Source organism: Amphiura filiformis, chromosome 20 (genome assembly GCF_039555335.1).
Source record: "Amphiura filiformis chromosome 20, Afil_fr2py, whole genome shotgun sequence".
NCBI classification, from domain to species: domain Eukaryota; kingdom Metazoa; phylum Echinodermata; class Ophiuroidea; order Amphilepidida; family Amphiuridae; genus Amphiura; species Amphiura filiformis.
The window spans coordinates 55,729,284-55,754,706 of NC_092647.1; the positions used below are offsets into that span (position 1 = coordinate 55,729,284).

The 25,423-nt window shown below is 34.5% G+C and overlaps 1 protein-coding gene across 1 annotated transcript in view; it reads left to right on the forward strand.

Moving 5' to 3' along the window:
• Positions 1-25,133, forward strand: part of LOC140142390 (leishmanolysin-like peptidase) — a 119,604-nt gene extending 94,471 nt beyond the window's left edge. The window contains exons 6-16 of the mRNA XM_072164359.1: positions 7,177-7,276; positions 9,658-9,752; positions 10,252-10,369; positions 11,011-11,118; positions 13,457-13,644; positions 17,662-17,794; positions 18,257-18,346; positions 19,105-19,165; positions 19,750-19,880; positions 21,217-21,421; positions 23,878-25,133. Of these exons, the coding sequence (XP_072020460.1) occupies positions 7,177-7,276; positions 9,658-9,752; positions 10,252-10,369; positions 11,011-11,118; positions 13,457-13,644; positions 17,662-17,794; positions 18,257-18,346; positions 19,105-19,165; positions 19,750-19,880; positions 21,217-21,421; positions 23,878-23,984 (1,336 nt within the window). The 3' untranslated portion in view covers positions 23,985-25,133. The remainder of the gene's footprint in view (positions 1-7,176; positions 7,277-9,657; positions 9,753-10,251; positions 10,370-11,010; positions 11,119-13,456; positions 13,645-17,661; positions 17,795-18,256; positions 18,347-19,104; positions 19,166-19,749; positions 19,881-21,216; positions 21,422-23,877) is intronic.
• The last annotated feature ends 290 nt before the right edge of the window (positions 25,134-25,423 follow it).

Below are 25,423 nucleotides of genomic sequence, written 5' to 3' on the forward strand. Positions count from 1 at the left end.
AAAGTAGGATAGCAGGAGCCATATTTTTTCAGTTTTAGACATTTAACTGCAGAGAAGTTTACTTATTAATGCAGAATAAGGGGAGATACATTTATCCACACCCAAATTTGAGATTTCTTGATACTTATGGACACTAAGATGTATTCTTTCACTTGAAACTAATAAAAACATCTTGTTAATATTTCCTCCCATTTTGTCTTGATTTTAAAATCATTATTTCACTCTTTTCAATTATAACAAGTAACAAGTCCTTTAACGTAGTCTAGTCGAAGTCTGGCAAATTTCACTAACATTAATTTGTTTGTTTGTTGAACCCTTTGATGTTTTCTTCTCATATAAAACATGTTTTATTTTGTTTTGAAGTCCCAAAAAATGTCAGCAAGCTAAAAATATTCAGCAAGCTGTTGGACAACCATCCATAACTTAAAAACATTTTTTATGGAGATTATACAAAGCTACAATGTGATGCTTACTATACTTTCTGCTTCTGTTTTAACCGTTTCCGAGGTACCAAATCTGTATTCACTTTAAGCAACATATCTAAACAACCAAAATTCACAGTTTCATCAAGTAACTTTTATTTTGTAGCCTACAGGGTGATTTAAAATGAACTGTACCCAAATTCAAAAATTAAAATAAAATACTTACCGACATTTAAATATTATTGGTGAAAAAATCATGTCTTTACCTCAAATGGTTTTGAAGAAAAGTACATTTTTATAAAACACACCAATTTTGTTACTGCGGTAGAGAACACGAATAAACTTAGTTCCATGTGTTGGTCTAAAAATGGGATGATAAATTTAAAATGCGATATCTTCTGACTACAACCCAGGAAATTAATAGTTGGCACACCTGCACTAAACAATGGAAATGCGTGCCCTATTAAAATTGGGGAGGCGAGGGAAACATGCATGCAATATATGTGAAGTACAGACTCCCCTATATCTCACCTTCCCCACTCCCCATCATTCAATGTTGGAGGGTCTCACGGACCTGTTGACAACATGGCTTGGTCCAACATTGAATTGGGGGAGCGGGGCAGAAGATATACCAAAAGACAGGCAAACTGTGCCAACCTTTTTTCCTGGATTGTCCGAGTCAAATCCTAAATATTGCATCTGTTTTCCGTTTTTACTCAATAACTTTGCAACGGAATGTTGTATTATCTTCATATTTCACACAAACACATATAAGTGATAGGGCTTTACGATAAATAAAAAAAATTGAAAACATGTATTTGTTTATTTAGGGGTGGTCATTAAAAACATCGCTAATGCCTGGTTTTGCGTCTTGGCTTGGGTCTGAATTACGCGAAAACTCTTTGACAAAAAAAGAAAGAATGATTTTTAAATGCAGTATTACATCGAATTGCTTCTAATTCAAATGATAAATAAAAAGAACTGAATGAGCAATTTTCAATCAGCTATTATTACATCAAATTAATGTAATTGCACCCGTATCATAGATAGGAAATTTTACGTATGTTTATATAAAAACATCATCAGTGCGGAAATTACGATGATATTTGTACAGTGCCGTAAAATATAGGTAGACATACAGAAAAAAAGCGGACATTGGCTTATGACAAATATAATATGATGAAGAATATTGTAAAATAAAAATGAAAAAGAAATCTAAATACATTCAGGGGCTCGAACCCGTGTTCCACTGCGCCTGAGGCAGATGCCGTATCAATTGCGCCACAGAGCTGTGTAACTTCAACAGGCTTAAACTATAATATAATGCTATTCAAGATGCATGTATATAAATATCGCTCTACAAGCGGTATACAGTCCAAAAATTACTCTCTTCGGCATTTGTTTCATTAACTGAATATTTATCATATAGCAGGTGTTGGCTGACATTGTGCTTCACATTTAGTTCAGTTTTGTCCGGAATAAATGACTACAGGGACAAAATCGGACGGTATACACGTCTTTAAAGAGTAAAGAATTTTAATATAATATTACTTTCTTTTTATTTATACAAGCGTGTATATCGTTCGTTTTTGTCCCAAAGTCATTTTACCCGGCCCAAAACTGAAATAAATGTGGGGCACAATGTCAGCCAACACCTGCTATAGGATAAATATTAAGTTAATGAAACAAATGCCGTAAAAGTGTGAATTGTTTGATTGTATACAGATTGTAGAGCGGATATTTATATACATGCATCTTGAATAGCATTATATTATAGTTTAAGCATGTTGAACTAACACAGCTCTGTGGTTCAATGGATACGGCATCTACCACAGGCGCATTGGAACACTGGTTCGAGCCCTGAATATATTTAGATTTCTTTTTCTTTTCTTTTTTTTTTTTATTTTACAATATCCTTCATCATATTATATTCATCATTATATTAATTTTTGCCAATGTCCGTCCTTTTTTTTTCTGTATTTCTACCTTTATTTTACGGCACTGTACAAATATCACCATAATTGCCGCACCGAGTTGTTTGTCAAAATGGAAACTTCGGATGGCTTTCAAAACAGAGCATCACGTGTCCACGGCCATGATGATTGAACTGAAAAAAGTTTGAAATTGCCAATCACAATGCCTAATATGGCCATTATATACCATGAGAGATTTTTCAATTCAGAAAAAAATATTTGAACCGTTTTTTACGAAAAATGTGAATTTTAAGGTGTTACAATCCAAACCGGAAACAAGTTTCGTTCATTCAGGTTGCATGAGATATGATGTGCATATAAATGGTAAAATATGATGCTTTTATAGCACTTAGGAGAAAGTCATATTTTCAAATGACTGCAGCTATACAGTTTTGTTGGTTGCGTAGGCCTATACAATTTAAACATTGAATATTGAAAAAGGATTTATTGATTATCGATAATCGATAATAATTGATTATCGATATTATTTTTGATTAATTTTAATTTTTGCATATTGAAACGAATATGGGGATTAATCCATGAAAATTTAGTGGCCATATGCTTAATGCTTTATATTTTATAAGCCAAAATATGAAATTAGATGCATTTTTGGAAGAATTATCATAGCTTTAAACTACGAAAATAATCGGCAATCATATAATATTCTTTTGATTTATCCCTTATTTCACAATATTTTTATCAATATGAACTTTACATATTGATATGAATGTGAGGATTACTCCCTGAAAATTTGGTGGTCATACCTTTTATGGTTTTTTTTTTATATGCCAAAATATGAAGTTAGATGCATATTTTGAATGATTATCATAGCTTTAAACTTGAAAATAATCGGCAATTATATAACATTCTTTTGACTTATACCTTATTTCACAATATTTTTGTTAATATTAATTTCATATATTGATATGCATGTGAGGATTATTTCCTGAAAATTTGGTGCCATACCTTTAACGGTTTTTATTTTACAAGCCAAAATATGAAATTAGATGCATATTTTTGGAATTGATTCGGACAACCCAGGAAATTAATAGTTGGCACACCTGCACTAAACAATGGAAATGCGTGCCCTATTAAAATTGGGAAGGTGAGGGAAACATGCATGCAATATATGTGAAGTACAGACTCCCCCCTATATCTCACCCTTCCCCACTCCCCATCATTCAATGTTGGAGGGTCTCACGGACCTGTTGACAACATGGCTTGGTCCAACATTGAATTGGGGAGCGGGGCAGAGATATACCAAAAGACAGGCAAACTGTGCCAACCTTTTTTTCCTGGATTGTCCGAGTCAAATCCTAAATATTGCATCTGTTTTCCGTTTTACTCAATAACTTTGCAGCGGAATGTTGTATTATCTTCATATTTCACACAAACACATATAAGTGATAGGGCTTTACGATAAATAAAAAAATTGAAAACATGTATTTGTTTATTTAGGGTGGTCATTAAAAACATCGCTAATGCCTGGTTTTAAGTCTTGGCTTGGGTCTGAATTACGCGAAAACTCTTTGACAAAAAAAAGAAAGAATGATTTTTAAATGCAGTATTACATCGAATTGCTTCTAATTCAAATGATAAATAAAAAGAACTGAATGAGCAATTTTCAATCAGCTATTATTACATCAAATTAATGTAATTGCACCCGTATCATAGATAGGGAAATTTTACGTATGTTTATATAAAAACATCATCAGTGCGGAAATTACGATGATATTTGTACAGTGCCGTAAAATATAGGTAGACATACAGAAAAAAAGCGGACATTGGCTTATGACAAATATAATATGATGAAGAATATTGTAAAATAAAAATGAAAAAGAAATCTAAATACATTCAGGGGCTCGAACCCGTGTTCCACTGCGCCTGAGGCAGATGCCGTATCAATTTAAGCCACAGAGCTGTGTAACTTCAACAGGCTTAAACTATAATATAATGCTATTCAAGATGCATGTATATAAATATCGCTCTACAAGCGGTATACAGTCCAAAAATTACTCTCTTCGGCATTTGTTTCATTAACTGAATATTTATCATATAGCAGGTGTTGGCTGACATTGTGCTTCACATTTAGTTCAGTTTTGTCCGGAATAAATGACTACGGGACAAAATCGGACGGTATACACGTCTTTAAAGAGTAAAGAATTTTAATATAATATTACTTTCTTTTTTATTTATACAAGCGTGTATATCGTTCGTTTTTGACCCAAAATCATTTTACCCAGACCCAAAACTGAAATAAATGTGGAGCACAATGTCAGCCAACACCTGCTATATGATAAATATTCAGTTAATGAAACAAATGCCGTAAAAGTGTGATTTGTTTGACTGTATACCGTTTGTAGAGCGGATATTTATATACATGCATCTTGAATAGCATTATATTATAGTTTAAGCATGTTGAACTAACACAGCTCTGTGGTTCAATGATACGGCATCTGCCACAGGCGATTGGAACACGGGTTCGAACCCTGAATATATTTAGATTTCTTTTCTTTTCTTTTTGTTATTATTTTACAATATCCTTCATCATATTATATTCATCATTATATTAATTTTTGCCAATGTCCGTCCTTTTTTTTCTGTATTTCTACCTTTATTTTACTGCACTGTACAAAGATCACCATAATTGCCGCACCGAGTTGTTTGTCAAAATGGAAACTTCGGATGGCTTTCAAAACAGAGCATCACGTGTCCACGGCCATGATGATTGAACTGAAAAAAGTTTGAAATTGCCAATCACAATGCCTAATATGGCCATTATATACCATGAGAGATTTTTCAATTCAGACAAAAATATTTGAACCGTTTTTTACGAAAAATGTGAATTTTAAGGTGTTACAATCCAAACCGGAAACAAGTTTCGTTCATTCAGGTTGCATGAGATATGATGTGCATATAAATGGTAAAATAATGATGCTTTTATAGCACTTAGGAGAAAGTCATATTTTCAAATTACTGCAGCTATACAGTTTTGTTGGTTGTGTTGGCCTATACAATTTAAACATTAAATATTGAAAAAGGATTTATTGATTATCGATAATCGATAATAATTGATTATCGATATTATTTTTGATTAATTTTAATTTTTGCATATTGAACGAATATGGGGATTAATCCATGAAAATTTAGTGGCCATATGCTTAATGCTTTATATTTTATAAGCCAAAATATGAAATTAGATGCATTTTTGGAAGAATTATCATAGCTTTAAACTACGAAAATAATCGGCAATCATATAATATTCTTTTGATTTATCCCTTATTTCACAATATTTTTTATCAATATGAACTTTACATATTGATATGAATGTGAGGATTACTCCCTGAAAATTTGGTGGTCATACCTTTTATGGTTTTTAGTTTATAAACCAAAATATGAAGTTAGATGCATATTTTGGACGAGTTATCATAGCTTTAAACTTGAAAATAATCGGCAATTATATAACATTCTTTTGACTTATACCTTATTTCACAATATTTTTGTTAATATTAATTTCATATATTGATATGCATGTGAGGATTATTTCCTGAAAATTTGGTGGCCATACCTTTAACGGTTTTTATTTTACAAGCCAAAATATGAAATTAGATGCATATTTTTGGAATTGATTCGGACAACCCAGGAAATTAATAGTTGGCACACCTGCACTAAACAATGGAAATCGTGCCCTATTAAAATTGGGGAGGCGAGGAAACATGCATGCAATATATGTGAAGTACAGACTCCCCCTATATCTCACCTTCCCCTCCCCATCATTCAATGTTGGAGGGTCTCACGGACCTGTTGACAACATGGCTTGGTCCAACATTGAATTGGGGGAGCGGGGGCAGAGATATACCAAAAGACAGGCAAACTGTGCCAACCTTTTTTTCCTGGATTGTAGAACCACTTATTATCAAAATTTCTACTACAGAACACTTATCACTGCTTTCTATGATAGTTTTTTGATATGTACAATCTCTGTGAATATATATAAAAAATGGGTAAAGTTGGGTACAGTTCATTTTAAATCACCCTGTAAATATAATCATGGGTAATTTCAACATCCTGGCACTTAAGATAACAGAGATGTAATGATGGAGGTAGAACTTTTTGAATGACCCTCGTATATCATGCAAAGATTAGTTACAAAAGTAATGTCACAAATATAAAGACCAATATAACATAATTTAGAGAATGGTAGTATGATCAGAAACCCACTTGCTTAGTACTGGTTGCACCTAAGGACAAGGTTCCCGTGGTAAATGTTGCAATAAGGTTTACCATTGAGAGCAACAGAACTTTATAATCAACAACATGCTGGATACATTCATGTTTATATATGTAAGAATATTGTCCCCGGGAATGTTATTTGATTATGCGTACTCTACTTTTCATCAAAGATGTCAATTTACTTATATAAATAGTATTGTTGTGCATTTGTGCCGGGCATTTGTGCGAGAACTGAAAGTATATTTTGCCCTTGGAGTCTTTCTGACTCTTAACTATGTGGATGGATGGATATTCATTTTTGTGTGCATGTTGTATATTCTGACAAGATTTGATCAATGTTTAAAACTGTTTAATATGTACAACAACATCCAAAATTTAGGGTTAAAAAGAAAAACAACAACCAACAAGATTTGATCAGTTTTGTTGACATCAACATGAAAAAGATCCAGCTTGACTTTAGCGCCCAGGGTACTAATGATGTTGAATGTTGAATATGTACCCTTTTGTTTACTCATCAATTTGTCCTTTTTGTTTTCCTTTTTTTCCAGACCTATAGCTGGTTATATTAACATGTGTCCACATGGGCTTGTGGTATCACAAAAAAGTATGCTACTTACAACAGTAGAACATGAGATTATACATGCACTGGTGAGTGAATCTACACTAAAATTCTATTAATCCTCTCCTATTCCTGTCTTCAAATACAGGGTGTAACAATAAAATTTGTACAATTTTGAAAATAGAATGACACAAGTATGCCGCCTATTTTGTGGTTTGATATTTATATGTCTATCAAGATCATTTCTTTAGCCACCAGATAAGCTTTGTTCCAATAAAATCGTAGGTATACAAATGAAGATATAGCCAATTATGTAACCTAGTCTTAAAACCGCTTGGGCCACTTTTGTCTCAAGTGTTACAAAAGTGACTGAATAGAGTTGAATCATGGTTCAGTTGGACGGAGCTCTTATGATAGGTCGATTTAAACAATGGGGTATTCGAAGTGGTAGAAATGATTACATAATAGAATATCTCTATGAGTTTTTGAAAGTAACAACTAAGCACTGACATAACAAACTCATTTACTAGAAATTGTCAGTGGCTGCAGCTCAACACCTTCAACTCCCCGTTCACGTTGGAAGAGCGTATTTTTATGGTTGTGGTATTTGGTAGCACATGGAGCAGAAACCATAAGATTGTTTATAGCTCATTTTCCAAACTCACATCTTCCATCAAGGCATACAATTAGATATATAACTATGAGAAGTATGTAGAATTTGTTAACAGAAATGCTAGCAAAAGTGGTCGCCCCAGAACAGCTAGAAGCCCAGCTGAACTTAATTTCAAAATCTTATTGTTTTGTACTCATGGAAAAACTGTTCTTTGTTTTACCAATGATATCTCAGGGATATGAGAAATTACTTTATTTGTAAGATAATTTGAAAGAAATTTCATGACTTCATTTATAGATTTTAAAGAAATATCATATTATTATTAAGTTCATGTTAATTATATGAAGAAACACCACTTATAATTCTTTTGTGTCAGTTCTTTGATGTTAAGGGCTGGGGTATGAGCGTTTGGACAGTATTTATTTTGGGACATTAGAGCACATCAGACATATCGAATTGCATTCTGAATACTGAAGAATGTCATTCTGATATCAAATAATTTTGATTTTTGAAATTAGCAATTTAATACACATTTTATGGCAAATCATTAAAAATTGATATTTTGATATTTAACAGTACTTGAAGTAAACTTTATAAATCTGATGATTTATACTTAAAGTGTATGTAGGTGGGATGAAAAGCCGACGATCAATTGAAAATTTTGACCTTTTCGTATTGAAGATATGGATTTTTTTTCCAAAACAAAAAAAAAAAATTAGGCCTTTTTGGGAAAAAATCCATATCTTCAATATGAAAGGTCAAAATTTTCAATTGACCGTCGGCTTTTTCCTTCCTGCTACATACACTTTAAGAATATGTCATTAGATTTATATAATTTACTTTGAGGACTGTTATATATCAAAAATTTGAAAAATATCAAATTTTTATAATTTGTCATAAAATTTGTATTATATTGTGATTTTCAAAAAATGAAAATTATTTGATATCAGAAAGACATGCTTCGTATTCAGAATGCAATTCGATAGGTCTGAGGTGCTCTCATATCCCACAAAAAATACTGTCGAAACACAATAAACGCTCATTTTAGATCCCTTAAATGCACGATAAGCACAATCTAACTTGATATACGCTAACATGGCAAAAGTGGCCCAACACGTTTTCTGGACGATTTAATTAATCGAACATAACTTTTGAACCCAAGCTAGTAAAGAAACCAAATAAACGTCTTCTTTTAGCCAAGATATTACTAATTTTATTGCATATACCATTTGTGCCGTAACTCTTTTAGTTTTTTCCTGAGAAGTCAAAATGCAATTGTACAAATTTTATTGTTACACCCTGTATGTGTGACTTTTAAAATAAACTGTAATTTTTTGTGAAAATAATCAGATCTGATCATTTTGTATTCTCTTATATACTTCTCATACTTGATTTGATTTGGATTATTTTGTATGACCAATGTTGTTTGCATGTTGCATCTTATCACTTGTAGTGAGTGTGGATGTTGTATGCATGTGCATCCACCCTGTGGGTGTGGGGAATACATGCTGTAATTGTGGTATTAAAATGGTTGTGTGTCAAAAACCTTTGTAAAGCCGAATAAATCCTTATTTTCCCTACAGGGAGCTGCATGAATCTTAACTTGATGGCAAGCACTGTATCCAAATGAGCTATTCCAATTGAAATCCATTACACCCCCTATGGAAGACATAACCATAATCTCACACACAGATTACAAATGGAATCGCCCAATCAGGTAACCCCATTTGAAATTCACTCTTCCATATGGGGTGTATGGATTTCAATTGGAATTGCCCAATACAAGTACCTCATGGATCCTGAATATGCTGCAATTGTTTTATGTCCAATATTTTGTGTTTAAATTGATTTTTGCAGGGGTTTTCAGCAGCATTATATGCATTTTACCGTGATGTAAATGGTAACCCACTGACTGCCAGAGATCCTTCAGGTCTGCCACCATTAGATTCTGTGTAAGTATTTCACCATTTAGTTTCGTCATGCTACAAATAACCCACTGACTCCTATAGTACATACACCTTCCAGGTCAGTAAACTAAAATCAACTTTTGAGATTTGCTCAACTTTTAATTTTTACAGAAATCTATTATGTTAGTTAGGTTCCTCTTATCATTTCTTTCTAAAAATGTATATTTTATATACTTCTCATCGTTATATTTAGAGATACAATAAAAAACAATCTCTAAATTACTGACTCGAGGAAGGTATACAGACTATAGGGATCAATGACTGTTTAGAGAAAATGAATCTTTGTAAATGTTGGATAGCGATTCTTTTCATTATGTTATATGTTTGTTTTAAAGCTAAAATGCAGACTCTTGTGCGACAAGGTAGACGGATAAAGATATTATTTTGTGCATGACTTAGTTGACCTTCTATCATTACTATTATTTTGTGCACAAACTAGTGAATTTTACAAATAAACATGTTTGCATTTATTTCTTGATTTTAGTACCAGCATGTATAATTGGAGTGAGAATGTAGTGAAGACAGTAATCCGACAAGACTGGAGTGTAAGAGGTGGACCAGTAGCACATAAGGTTCACTTGATGGTTACACCAAAAGTTGTGGTAAGTATACTCTATTGTCATAATTGTTTTCTATTCAGGTGCAAAACACAAATCTCAGTAAATACACCTGCACAACTCATTTCATAATTATTTGCCAAATTACAAGTATAACATATATTTTCAAAATGATAATTGCGTCGTAATAATGATATAATTTGGATTGTTGAGCTTGAGCAAATCAGATTTGTGCATGTAGCGCTTGGCGCACATTATCGGTAAAATGTATTTGACACAGATCACAAACAAGCACACACTTTAAATCAAAGTTTTCCAGAAATTTTCTGGAAACCTACACTATTTTGCCCGCTAAGAGTGATACACAAACATGGTAGAGTCGGTTGTCTTTGGGTCGAATCTCTTTGGTGAGGTGTAAACTAGAACCAGACAATGTGGGAGCAGTTGTATCATTTATCAGAGTTTCTTCACATTTTGTTTTTGGATGTGTCATGTATGTACTGCGTAAACTTAGAAGTGGGGTATTGAAAATAGTCATGAAATATCAGCTTTTTTCACTGTACAAGCAATATTGTGATTTACTTAACAGGGGTGACCAGTCTACAAGTGTAAAGAACTCTGCCAAGAAATGTAGAAATATCATGATCTAATTATTATATTAATTATTCTTTCCCAAATATTTACAGGAAGAAGCAGCCAATCATTTTAACTGTCCGTCACTAGAAGGTTTAGAGCTAGAAAACCAGGGAGGATATGGCACAGAGATCACACATTTTGAAAAGAGAATACTCGAGGTAATTTCATTTCAAGAACTTTTTTTTTGTCCAGGAACTGTATTAAAACATTTGCTCAAACAAGTTTCAGAACTTAAAATTCTGAAAACTCTGCAATAATATACAGAGAGAATTAATGTTGGATATAAAAATCTGCATCAATATGGCATCATGTTGTTTGACATTTTGGTCAAAAGCTCCAAATTTTGAGCTGAGTTGAAAGATTGAAACTCAAGCCTAATGCTGGATGGTTGAATACTTTGAAATGATTGTTAAATGCCAGAATATTTATACGCATTATGTTTCCTGGTTTTGTGCGTGTCCATCAGTCCGAGCTTGTGAGCACAATTTCTCGGAACTGGCGTATAATGATTATGTGATGTTGTGGAGGGGTGGCAATTTAAATTCCATTAGATGTTTGTCATATATTCTCAAACACTTGAGAATGCTCCTGCAATCTTATTGGTTCTTACCTGTGTGATATGACATGATATCACACGGGTCAGCGCAATTTGAACCAATCGGAGGCGCATAGCAACAACGGGACTAATCGATTTTAAGCCCTAGGTATAATTCCTTGCAAAATGTAGGATTTAATTTGATTAAAATTTGTAATACTTATGATATTTTTATTTGAATTGAAGTGATTAAGAATGAGAATAAAATAAGGTATTGTTTTTTAGCAGCTGTCGTGCATCTATCGTCTCATATAACACAGGCGACATCATTGTTTTTGGCGTGCCAAAATAATGATGTCGCCTGTGTTATATGAGATGATAGATGCACTCCAGGGGCTAAAAACAATACCTTTATTCTCTAAATATAACTCATGGGCACCACTATTTCTCAGAACTGATAAGACTTATGTAAACATATGGACCTCCTCAGCTGATGAAATTTTAAAACCGTCACTACCGCAGGGGCCCCACCCCTGGGGTCCTCTCTCCTTTTCACCATACGTCTCTATTAGGCTTGTTATCGTTTCATTTTTCTTTGGCGACATGTCGCCAAAACTCTGAATCCGACGTCGAATCTTTGTCGACAAACAAGTGAAAAATATAGTCTTTATAAAGCTTCCGAATTTAGCACTCAATGCGTTATTTGTGCATCCATGACGGCCGGCGATGGCGGCGTAATTCTATGACCCTAAAATAGCACTTGTTACCTGTACGAGCGGTGCCGAACTTTATCCTACCATATTTCCCTTAAATGAATTGACTTCTTCCAAACATAATTCTTGTTGGATGGCTTCATTTATTTGCTTTTTCTCCTTTATTTTGAAGATTTATTACGATGATTTACAAGGTCAAATTTATTCAACAGTGAAAGCATGCAGCGATGATGTAATGACGTGACGTGTGCAGGGGACTCCCCAAAAAGCTGTTCAAAAGTGGTTCGGGGGAAGGACTTCTCTTCAATATGACTATGTGACTGTGTTATCATGAACCCAATCAACTCATTGCCGTATCATCTCACTTTTATATTTAAATAAAACAGCTAAATAATAATTAATCCATGGGCGGGCCAAGAAATATAATTACATCTTTACAAGCAGTATTAAAACATCAGCTTGCCCTCCCAGTGCCTATAATGGACTGACCCATGAGCTATTAATAGCTCACACACAGCGTTGCACCACATACACATGGGTTTCGCTCAGGGCCAATTGCCATGTGCTGTACATCGTACATGCACCTCATTATAAATTTGCTGAACATGCCGAGTGGCAGGTGTGGCCCAAACCAGTTTACACTGGCTGAACACGTGCTGTGTACAGTATACATTGACTTGTTGTTTACATAGTTACTTTCCCCGATAGCTATTGATAAAAAGTTTTTAGCTTGGAGGTTTGGACGGCATTTTAACTTGGATCATAGCAATTCTATTGGCGTTATCATGGTAGGCCTATACCTGTCTAAGTGTAAATATATTAATTGGCTTCCCTTTGTAGTTTGTAGGGTCATTTTGTCTGGATTGTGAAGCTCTTGGTTTTATATTTTTACTACTAATTACTAGCCGTGCATGATTTATTATTGATTACTATTTTGTCGACAATGAAAGTCTCTTATCGACTTTCAGAAAAATCTCAAAAAAATTCATTGTCGACAATATTGGCGACAGTAGCACTGTCGATAACAAGCCTAGTCTCTATTGTGACTTTCATAATGACACAATTTTTTCTGTTTTCCACTTTTTCTCCAAGTGACGTCAAGGTGGTAGCATTTGGGATGACTCGTTACATTAAGAATGGCAAATTTTATAGTTCTTTTTAATATCACATTGTACTTGCATGTTATGTAGTGGTTTGTCTGTTAATTGTTACATATATAAATGTTATTAATGATTCTCTTGTCAACAGAATGAAGCCATGACAGGTACCCACACACATGACCGCATTGTGTCACGTCTTACACTAGCAGTATTAGAAGATACAGGGTGGTATGAGCCTGATTATGGCATGGCTGATCCATTGTTTTGGGGTAAAGGTTTAGGCTGTGATTTTGCCACAAAAAGTTGTAAATATTGGATGGATACACAGAAAATAAGGTGAGATTCATATAATGATAATCTTTTAACTGCTATTATTGTTTGTTTTAAAATTTATTTGTAAGTGAAACTAAAAACTGCACTGAAGTTCTCCATGTCTTTCATGGCATTCATCATGAGAGGTGTAAGTTTTCCCCACTACTTTTAAGTTTATGTCTCAGTCCCTGTCAATCAAATTCCCCATGGCCCATTAATGGTTAGGAAAGTGTAACTATAGTTCATTCAGCTTCCTTGTGCGAGTGACGTCAGTACGTGTTCCAGTGCGCGTAGTATTAACTCGCGGGAATTGACTCAAAGAACTGACATGTTTGCACATGTGATCAAAGGTGGTGCATCTGTATATATGCGTGAAGTAACTCCAACAAAGTAATGACCCCACTCTCTCAAGGAAACCAAATGGACTATAAGATGGTGCCTTACCCATTAATGTTATGCTAACCAATTGCACGCTGTGGGAGTTTGATGGACAGTATCCTCTCACAGAAACTAGTTTCTCTATACCTTACCAAAGTGTCAGGCCTGAATTAAACCTGAATTCAGCTAGAAATCAGGCCTGAAATAATGACTGAATTCAGGCCTGATTCTAACCTGAAAAAGGGCGAAATATTTAAATGAGATAAGCCAGAAATGTTAATTTCAGGCCTGAAATTTTAGCCAGAAAAATTTAACCAGAAATAATAAGCCAGAATTTTAGCTAGAATTATTAGCCAGAAATATTAACCAGAAATGAAATCAGGCCTGATTCTAACCTGAAAAAGGGCCGAAATATTTAAATGAGATTAGCCAGAAATGTTACGGCTGAAATCTTAGCCAGAAAGATTTATACAGAAAAAATTAGCCAGAATTTTAGCTAGAATTATTAAACAGAATTATTAGCCAGAAATATTAACCAGAAATGAAATCAGGCCTGATTCTAACCTGAAAAAGGGCCGATATATTTAAATGAGATTAGCCAGAAATGTTACGGCTGAAATCTTAGCCAGAAAGATTTATACAGAAAAAATTAGCCAGAATTTTAGCTAGAATTATTAAACAGAATATTAACCAGAAATATTAATATTTAAATTAAGTATGTGTATGTCTCTGGCATGGTACAGAAGATATATCCCCCCCAATATTTTACAAGGGGGGATGCTCCATACAATCATCCCCCCAATGTTGATGCCTGAATATGGGTTTCTGACCCCTCATATTTGCCCATTTTAGACCCAAAAGTGCAAATGTTGGCACGCCTTGCGCGCATTTATTCCACTTTTGCACCATATTTCATCAGTTTAGCTTCAAAATGGCAACATTTTTTGCACTATAGACTTCTTCTGTCGCCAAAAGGTGCTGGATTCACTATACTTCCAACAATTTTTTCCAACCCCATCCCCCCAATGTCAAAAAGAAATCTACGCCACTGGAATGCACCAGTGGCATAGCATCATAGGCGCGGGGTGTGGGGGGCACATGCCCCCCAATCGATTGCAAAATTTAGAAAATCCCATAGGAAAATTGCCAAAAAACCAGCTTGTGCCCCCCCAATCAGACCCGGCGCCCCAATCATGGTCGGTGCCCCCCCCCAATCGGATGACCCATGCTACGCCACTGGAATACACCCAGGTGAAAAGTGTTACTGATGTTCTTCGGGTGTTATGAAGTGGGGAAGGGATATTTGGAGAGTTCAAATATGGTGAGTTATCATTTGGAGAGTTCCAATATGGCGGTTGTCAATTGGAGAGTTCAACTATGGTGAGTTGTCATTTGGAGAGTACCAAATGGCGATTTGTCACCTTGAGCATATTGGAAGTTTTGTTTGTAAAGTTGGGATGTGGTGTGCTATGTCAATGTAATGGGAAGGTTTCTATTTTGAAGTGGGAGGTAATTTAGAGAGTTCAAATATGTATAGCTACCTTTAGCATATATTGGAAGAGTTTATGTTTACAAACCACATCCTAACGGTACTACACAACTCTCCCAATATGCAGAAGGTAACAACTCACCATATTTGAACTCTCCAAATAACCCTCCCCCACTTTAAAGTACAAACATCCCCAAGACATAAACATGACATATACCACATTGCAACCTTTACAAAATATAACTCCTGGATGTAGGTGATAACTTAGTGCTCATCCTGGTGCACTAAACTCTCCAAATGACCCCGATCCACCCATTTCAAAGTATATACAAACACTCCCAATTTATGCATCAACAGGTACACCACACCCCAAGTTTACCAAAGCACTTCAAATTTGGTGATGGTGAAAACTCACCACATTTAAACTCTACAATGACCCTCCCCACTTCAAAGTAGAAACATCCCCAATACATCAACATTGCCAAAATCATCCCAACTTTAAAACCAATACAATCGTACCCCTATCATGATGTGACAACCTTTGAACTCTCCCAATGACAACTCACCATATTTGAACTCTCTAAATAACCCTCCCCACAAAGTACAACCTACCCAAGACATCGGCATAACACCCCAACAACATTCAGTAACACATTTCACCTGGGTCAGCCAGCATCAACCCACATAATTATTACAAATAAATGATACATGCATAATACATGCATGTCTGCTGAATCAACAACCTTTATAATAGGCAATGTTTCCTGGGGAAAAGAATGACAAAATACAGACTTTGAAACTTACGAACAGCTGATCTTCCTTCCACAGACATAGTTGGTATGCTCCCCATCAACTAGACACCGTTAAAAGACCCTAAAATACCATTTAAACTGTTAATTTTTCAAAATTTGTGGCAGTTTCTGCAGCCTCAGTATATCTGCTTCCTTACAGTTGGTGACCTATGACCTAATATCATGTGACCATAATTAGCCTGAAAAATAATTAGCCAGAATACCAAATCTATAGCCATATTTTTGATTCTGGTTAATGTTTTAACCAGAATACAAAATCTGGCTAAATATCTTAGCCAGAAAACTTTTCAAGTTAAGACTTTAGCCTGAAATTGGATTCAGGTTATGATTTCTGTTTATTAAATAACCAGAATTGATATTTTGATTAATTTGTTAACCAGAAATTGATATTTTGGTTAATTTATTGGTCGTAGAATAATTTCTGTTTAGATTCAGGCTAAATTAACCAGAATGTTTGGTAAGGATATATTGCTGTCTTTTGAGTTCAAAATTCCAAGAGTAGCACATTTGTGTAAGATGTCTTGCTTATGGCCTATTGAATGTAGTAAAGTTAGCTTAATAGACGCTTGTATAATTTGTCTTCTGTACGTGGTGATGGAGGCCTTAAAAAGCCTCTGCAGTCATTAGTTTAATCACGTAAAAAATGACAGTTCAAAATTCTCTTATGCAAACAAATTGTCTTGGGCGTATCCATATACAAAATTGGGTAGCTGATCCTGGTTGTAAATGTTATTCTCAGGGTAAGCTGATTAGAGTTATGTGCCTACACAGAGCGGAATAGTATACAAATATTAACTGTCTATGAGTGTGATGGTGAAATATAATCACGAGGTGAAAGATGGATTGTTCCATTCCACGAGCCGGACAGCGAGTGGAATGGAACAATCCATCTTTCACCGAGTGATTATATTTCGACTATTACATGAATTTAAGACAGTTAATATTTGTTTTATATCACTCATGCATAAATTCTATTACTAAAATACTATTTAAGGTAGGAAAAACATTTTTTCATCAACATAACACCATGTTTTGCCGTGATATACTTCACACTTTGGGGTTCACCCCATAACTAAATCGGCGAGTCCAAGAGTCAGCGCACGGCTTGGCGCAGGCGCACTTCGACAGAGCACATGATGGTAAAGACTATCACATGGAGAGGGTGATGGTAAAAATGATAAATGGTAATCAACCAATGAACTGTCTAGAATTTATGTATGAGTGATATAATACTGAATAGTTGGTGGTGTCACCATTGTCAGTAAGTTTCTGTAAAGTGATAAATCTAATTGCTTTTGACTTCTGGTCGTTTAACCCATGATGGAATAAGCTTAAACTAATGTTGTTTTGTATCTATTTCAGGAAAACACCTATATGGCCATACTGTGATAAAATAAGACAGGATCCATTTAATCTAAGCTGTAATGTAGGCAGGTCATCAGTAGCATTATGTAATTTATTTATGAGGTCTAAACCACTGCCAGCAGAATACCAGGTAAGCAGTAGATATATGGAATGGTGTTGAATTTAATTTGTGATTGTAATTACAGGTTTTACATACATATACGTGCATACTTATATACAAATCGTGCTAGGAAGCAGTCTCTTCGAATTCCATGCACGACATGCATACTATATAGCGCAAAGGTTCCTAATGTATGGTGCGGTATAAGCATCGTTGGAATGGTAAGCACTATCAAACAGCATTGGTTGATAGTAAACATTGAATAGTAATCAACCAATAAGCTGTCTAGAATTTATCTATGAGTGATATAATTATGCGAACATAGAATGATGATGATGGTAAAAATAATGTATTTACATTATATTAATGATGCTGAAGTACTGTTTCTTTGATATGGTCATAATATCCATCATACTACATATTTCCTTATTTACAAGTAATAACCATTAATTATAATGATAATGCAATATAAATTTGCTGATTTTCTTGCAGTACTTTGATTCCTTACCAGGTGTATCTAGAAGTAATATAGCCAAATATGGCGGGAGCTCTGAATTGTCAGATTACTGCCCATATTTTCAGGTAAGTAGTTGATTGTTTGTATAATAGTGACCTGACATAAAAGTAATAAAGGCCCTTGAAACTTGATTTCCTGTTTCTTATCACTTTTTTTCAGCTCATAATGAGGTAACTTTTTCATTATTCATTATTTTGGCGATTTCCATTTCTCACAAAAATTAACTCCTTTGGCACCACCCATACATGCATATATGTATACATGTGTAGGCCAGAGTGTTCAAACAAGACACTTGAAGCTAGCGAACTGAATAGGCGATCACTGAAGACCGATTTGTTTATTCCCTGCTTCCGAAATTATTTTGAGACCCATTTTCACTTCGAAGAACACTAAAAGTTTTAGGAAAAATATTCTTAAGTACAATTGTATCAAATAATGATTTTTTTCTTCTTCAAATTCTGGGTCCACAAACAGGCAAAATTTCATAATTCGCATGGGTGACGGTAAATAGGAAGTCGAATTTCAAGGGCCTAAAGCAAGAAAAAAGCCAGTCTCATTACAAAATAAATTTGTGTTTTCCTAATTTTCATATATTGTAGAGTACATTTATTAAAATAAATGTGATATTGATGCTATAGTTGTTTTAACAATTTGTGACAAATCAAACAGATTTCCAAAGGTCCTTTAAAACCACGCAACCTGTTACAGACTTTCTGAATATATACATGTATCGATAAAACCTCTTCCAGAGTTCTGTTATTCTAGAACATTCCAGTGCATTTAATTTATGAATCTCATCTTGTAATTTCCCTCTTTTTTCCAGCAATTTAATTATGATGGAAGCGCTAAATCATCAGAATGTTTACTAGCTCATAATATACCAGGTAAGGGTTGTAGTTTGTTATTTAGACAATACAAGTATTGTTTTGGCTACTGTCGTGCATCTATCTCTCATAACACGAGCAACGTCATTATTTTAAGGAGAACAATGAGGCGCAGCTGAGTTGTTTTATGCCAAAAATGATGATGTTGCCGTATTGTATGAGACTATAGATGCATGAAACAATACAGCTAAAAACCAATACAGCTAATAATCTCAATTTGTTTTTGAGAAAGGTGGGGGATTATGCTGTGGATCACAAAATGCCCTTTTAAGGGTTTCTATTTTAATCTACAGTGTTTCTAACATTTCCTAAAATGAAAAAGTGTTTTTTTTTTTTTTTTCAAAACGTAAACACTTCATCTAAAAATCTTGGTGACAGAATTTAGGTATTAAGCTTATTTGTCACCCCTAAAAGTTTTGTAATCAGAGCACCAAAAACTAGTACAATTAGGGACTTTTCAAAAATAAAGAAAACATAAAAATTGCAAAGATTCTTTTGGCAGCATCCAAATGTATTCTCAGTTTATAATGATTTTCTTGACACTGAGGTGAACTTTGACCTGGATCAGTCTACTTTGTTTGCAGGTGAGAAAGAAAATGTAGCAGCTGAGTATTATGGTGAAGGTTCCAAATGTTTTCATCATGGGGTCGCATGGAGACAATTACAATGTAAAAAATATTGGACACAAAATGTATGGGGTGCTGGCTGTCATAAGGTAAGACAGGTATGAGTGAGCTTACAAGAGCTACATTGTGAGAGTAAAGATATATGCATATGTAGAAAGTCACATTATTTTAATTGTGTGAAAAAATGAAAGTTCAAAATTCTCTTATTAGACTAGGAGCCCAGACGATTTATTCAGCTGAGAAGAGACAAAAGGTTTGATGGCCTGGTTATGTTAGTATAGGCCCAAGATTCAATATTCCATATTGCTGCCGGGGGAGCCTGTACGGGCAGCCTGGGGGTCACAAAATAGGGGGCCAAAAATGCATTTATTCAGCTCAAGAGAGACATGGACAAAACTTGTTGGATATCACTCCCAGGAGGATACTTATCATGCCTATAGCAATGACAGCAATTTGGGCCTGTACAGGGGCCCAGACAGTAGCCCCAAAGGGGCCCGCCCATATGGTGTTATTCAGCTGAAGAGAGACAAGGATGAATCTTTTTGCATTGGAACTATTACACATTGGGGTGCACAAAAATACCAATGACAGCAACTTTTTCCTGTACGGGGGGCCCAGACAGTAGCCTCAAAGGGCCCAATGTCCCATAGCTGATTTATTCAGTTGTTGTTAATGTAGATGATGTGAAAAATAAAGACTTATTATTATTATTATTATTATTATTATTATTATTATTATTTGTGCACCCTAATGTTTAATAGTTCCAATGCAAAAATATTTATGCATGTCTTCCTTCAGCTGAATAACCTGTTATGGGACATCGGGGTCTTTGAGGCTACTGTCTGGGTCCCTGTACAGGAACAAAATGCTGTCATTGGTAATTTTGTGTACCCCAATGTGTAATAGTTCCAATGCAAAAGAATTATGCATGTCTTCCTTTAGCTGTATACATATTGTACATATACCCACAATTTACACATGAAAAATACACCCACAATGTAGCGCTTGGTTTTTTTTTTTTCAAATCCACAGTACAAAAATTTCACGTCTGACATTGCCAGATGTCAAAATAGCCTAAGTCGTAAAGCTCAAAAATATAAAAAATTATTCATCTTGACTACAGTGAAACCTCAAGAGAGATGAAAAGGTGGTCCCACAGACAAAAAAAGAAAAAACTGAAAAAAACCATGCATTCTGCATTAGGTTTTTAACTTGGGAAGGGCTTTGAATTAAGATAGCCATATATAGCATAAGACGCACTCACACAGAAATCATTGTATCGCGCTCGCCACATTTATGGATATCAATAATCTGCATATCTGTTTATGCATTTAACACATAACAAGCTTTTTGCTTTTCACATCATACTGACATACTCAGAACTAAACATTGAATTTCTTTGATCTTTGTTTCCTTGTTTTACAGTACCAATGTAGCAGTAAAGGTCTAGCTATTAGTGTATTAGATACCAGCTATCCATGCTCTCATGCAGGACAAGTAATAGAAGTCTATATAGCATCTAACACCTATGTACATATGGGGGAATTGATATGTCCGCCGTGTGTAGAGTTATGCGGCCAGCAGTGTCCATTTGATAAAGAGCCACCTGCATATTCTACAGATAAAGTTGGTGAGTATTTTTCTCATACCTTATTTGCTTCAGTATTGTCAAACATCTCAATTGAAAGGTGCAGTTAATAGGTCTGCGTATAATATAAATACTGACATGGCCTGGCATATGAAAGTGACTCAATAACTGTCATGGCCAGAGAATAGAAAATGCAGAAACATTTGGATTTAACCCTAATGCCCTAGGCCTATTTTTTAGCAAAGGGGAAGAAATTATTAAAAAAGAAAGAAGAAGAAGAGAAAACTGTTTTCCTTGGGTGCAATTTTGAACCAGGGACCTTTTGTGTGCCAGATACATGCACGGCCACACCTTACCATGGGGTCTGCCTTGGCCGGCCAAGCTTTCCATCACTATATAACTGTTTGCATGATAACGCAATCACATCACATGGGATACTCGCGCTTGCAGACACCTTGTGAATTGAGCGTTTTTGTTGTTTGGTTCGGTTATGGTTAATAGGCTGGTCATCATTACATTGGGTTTTACTTGCATATGGTCATTTTCACGGTAAAGGGTGTAACTTTTGATTTTTAGGGTCAAAATTTCAAACCACTTAAATATGTTTCTGTTTACTGAAATCATGCATAGAAGCAACTTAAATTCCAGTAAAATAATGTTTCAAGGCTTAAACCTTTTGATTTCTAATAAAAAATTGACATTTGCATAACATTTTGGTTAAAATCTAAGAAAAATGTATTTTACATAACCTCAGAAAATTTTGACATGAAAGCTGGAATACATGTGAAATTCCATTCCAAAGTAAGTCAACAGATATAAGTTAAATTTTATACCATGTTTTGCTATGTTTGTAATTGCAGTTTTGAAAATTTTTAACATCAAGTGTCATTTACAATGGAAATTTCCAAACCTTAAACATATTTTTTAAGTTTTAATTGGGTTCCTAAAATAATTTGAATGTCTAACTTCATGTACAAATACTACTTGATGAAAGGAACCTCCCAGCCAAGTTTCACAGAAATTGGAGTTATTTTTAGAATTGGCAATTCAAGCGATTTGTGTTTCGGAGGCTTCAGTTAACAACACAGGTGATCATAAAAAGTAAAATATTTAGCTAACTACTACAAGTTGACATAAAAAATAGGTAAAAAATATCACAATTACCAATTTTCATGCTTTGCTTCTAAGTATTGAATTTCAGTTGTGACAAAAATTAAATTATCACAGCAAGTCATTTTTTTGTTTCGGAGGCTTCATGTTAACAATTGTTAAACATTGCAGAAGTAGTTTTTTTTAAAACAACAGTGTTGGGATCATCTAAGCTGTTATTTTCTTGTGTGTATTGAATCAATGATTCTATGCGGCAGATATTGTAGATTTATCACACATTAATTTTTTCACCCATTTGTTAAGTATGGTGTTTTTTGCATGTGAAGCCTCCGAAACAGGCTTTTTAAGGTATCAGTATATTTTTCAAACATTAACCATAATGTCAATTTTTTTTTTTTTTTATGACATTCTGCACATATCAAGTAATAATTACAATGCAGATATCAGTATGAAACACACCAATTTAGATATGCATAGATGATAATTAAGTTTATTGTTGTTTCGGAGGCTTCATTTGTTTCGGAGACGTCAATTGTTAACGGAAAGTTTGTATTGGGTCCCATTTTCAAACGGTGATATATATCTCCACGATTTAAAAACATGTGACTTGAGGATCTACTTTGCTACATTTTGATAAATAGATTGGATGAGCTCTTTTATTTATATTTGCACAAGCTTGCTGAACAGTTTGTTTCGGAGGCTTCAAAAAGTTAACGGAAAAACGGCTATTTGAAGTCAAGATTTTATAAAAATTTTAAAAGCTTGCAAATCGGCTAATTTTTGTTACCCATTTCAAGTTAAGATAACAACTGTTATGAATCAAGAAGAAGTGAAGAAATAACCAAGAACTATGAACCAAAGCTACACCCACAAAGTTTGTTAACAATTGTTAACGGAAAATGAAACCTCCGAAACGACAAATATCGAAGTCCGGTTCTCAAAAATACAGGGCCGTTCACAATTAAATCTAATGTGGCAGTGTTTACTGAACATATGACTGTACTTTCAGGATAAGAAAAATTATCCATGAACTAACTGAAGAAAACACAGGGTTTTACAAAAATGTTACTGTTTTTTATAGTTTTTCAAAATGGCAATATTAAGTACATAAAAGCCTGCTAAAACTGAACGCAGTAACTCCCAAAGCTGATTATGCTACCCAAGGTAGCTGCTAACTAGATGACTTATGTGGCCAAAAATCATGGAATTCTGTGGCTTTATTAGAACACTACGGATTAAAATGTTAAAAATCCAAAGTTACACCCTTTACCGTGAAAATGACCATATATAATGCATTCTTAACTTGGGTGAAATCTACCCCAGTGTTAATATAAGGAAGGAATAAGTAAATTAACTGACACTACCATCTTGTTTCTTTTTCATTTCAGATATACCATGCCCTGCAGGCAACAGCAGATCACTGCCTAGTTCAAAGGTTATAATTTTCCTATTATTATTATTAATATTTGTACAATTCTTACTCACAAATCTTTGACCTACTTTGCCTGTCATACATTTTTATAAGTACTATTTATTAATTACTATTTATAATGTGTTTATAATTGATTGTTGCTGCTATGTAGTATTTACTGTTGATTATCAGGGCTAGCCAATGAGGTAGAATCAAAGAGTACCAACCCCGCCATGTTTGTGTGTCACTCATTGAGGTAACTTAATGTACCTGGGAATTATTTTGCTATGCGCCCTGCAAACTTCAATTCAAATTGGGCAATTTCATTTGAAATCCACACTACACCTGGGGAAGATTTTGGAAATTTCTTCCATAGGAGGAGTATGAATTTCAAATGGAATGAATGCATTAGGCAACTCCATTTGAATTTCATGCACCCTCTGAGAAAGATTCAATGTGAATGTTCCACTGAGGGAGGGTGATATTCAAATGGAGCTGCTATAGTGTTCATTCTATTTAAAATTCATACTCCCCCTGTGGAAGGTATTTTCAAAATCTTCCATGGGGGTAGTGTGACATTTAAATGGAATAGCCCATTGCGTGTTACATTCTGTGTGTAACATGTTGTGCCAAAACACTCGCTAACCACTGTGTACACAAACCTCGTAACACATGATTCTTGTAAAGACACAAATTATCATTCAATTTTGGGCTCTTACCAATGAATGCCTGAGGTACATTAAGTGGCCTCCATGAGCAAAAACTAAGATGGTGGATTTACTATAGCATTACGTATGGTGCAATTTAAGTTGATTAACTTGGAGTATAATATCTTTGGGGCTAGCCCATAACTTTTTGGGTGCCTGGCACAGAATTTTAAAAAATCATGTGACAAATAATGTGGTGCTTCTGGAAACATGATTAATGTTCAAAATGTTGTAAAACTATTTTATATTGCAAGGTTTGTTATTTCACAATGAGCTCAGCTGCATAAATTTAAATGCTCAATTTTGTTTTGACAAGTCTGGCAGTAATATTGAATTACTTGAGTCTTAAAATGTTGTCTTCATGAAAATGTTAGTCATGAGTAATTTGTGAAATTAAATGCCTGCAAAATAAGAGTAGTTTTAAGGTGTTTTAAAATGTAGAGACAATATGTAGTGCAACGTCTTCCAGGCAGGCAGTCTGTTGTTACCAACAAGAAGCAAATTTGTGCAGATGCTAGAATTGTCTGCAGCACGTTGAGAAGGAAATAGCGCTCTCAACAAAGCTAATCACTTGCTTGAGCAAAAAGTCACAGATGAGTACTTCAAGCAAACAACAGAAAATGTGATGTATGTCGAGGTGGGGAAAACGCCCAGATAAACATTGGACTACATATTGGCATTACAGATGGTTTAGTGACTAACTCCACGGTCCCTTCATCATCAAATGATAAGGGTCAGCTCTGATTTTGTAATTATTTTGATGTACTGTTGATTAGTAAATTTCAAAAGCATTTAAGTATTGCAAAAGATTTACTT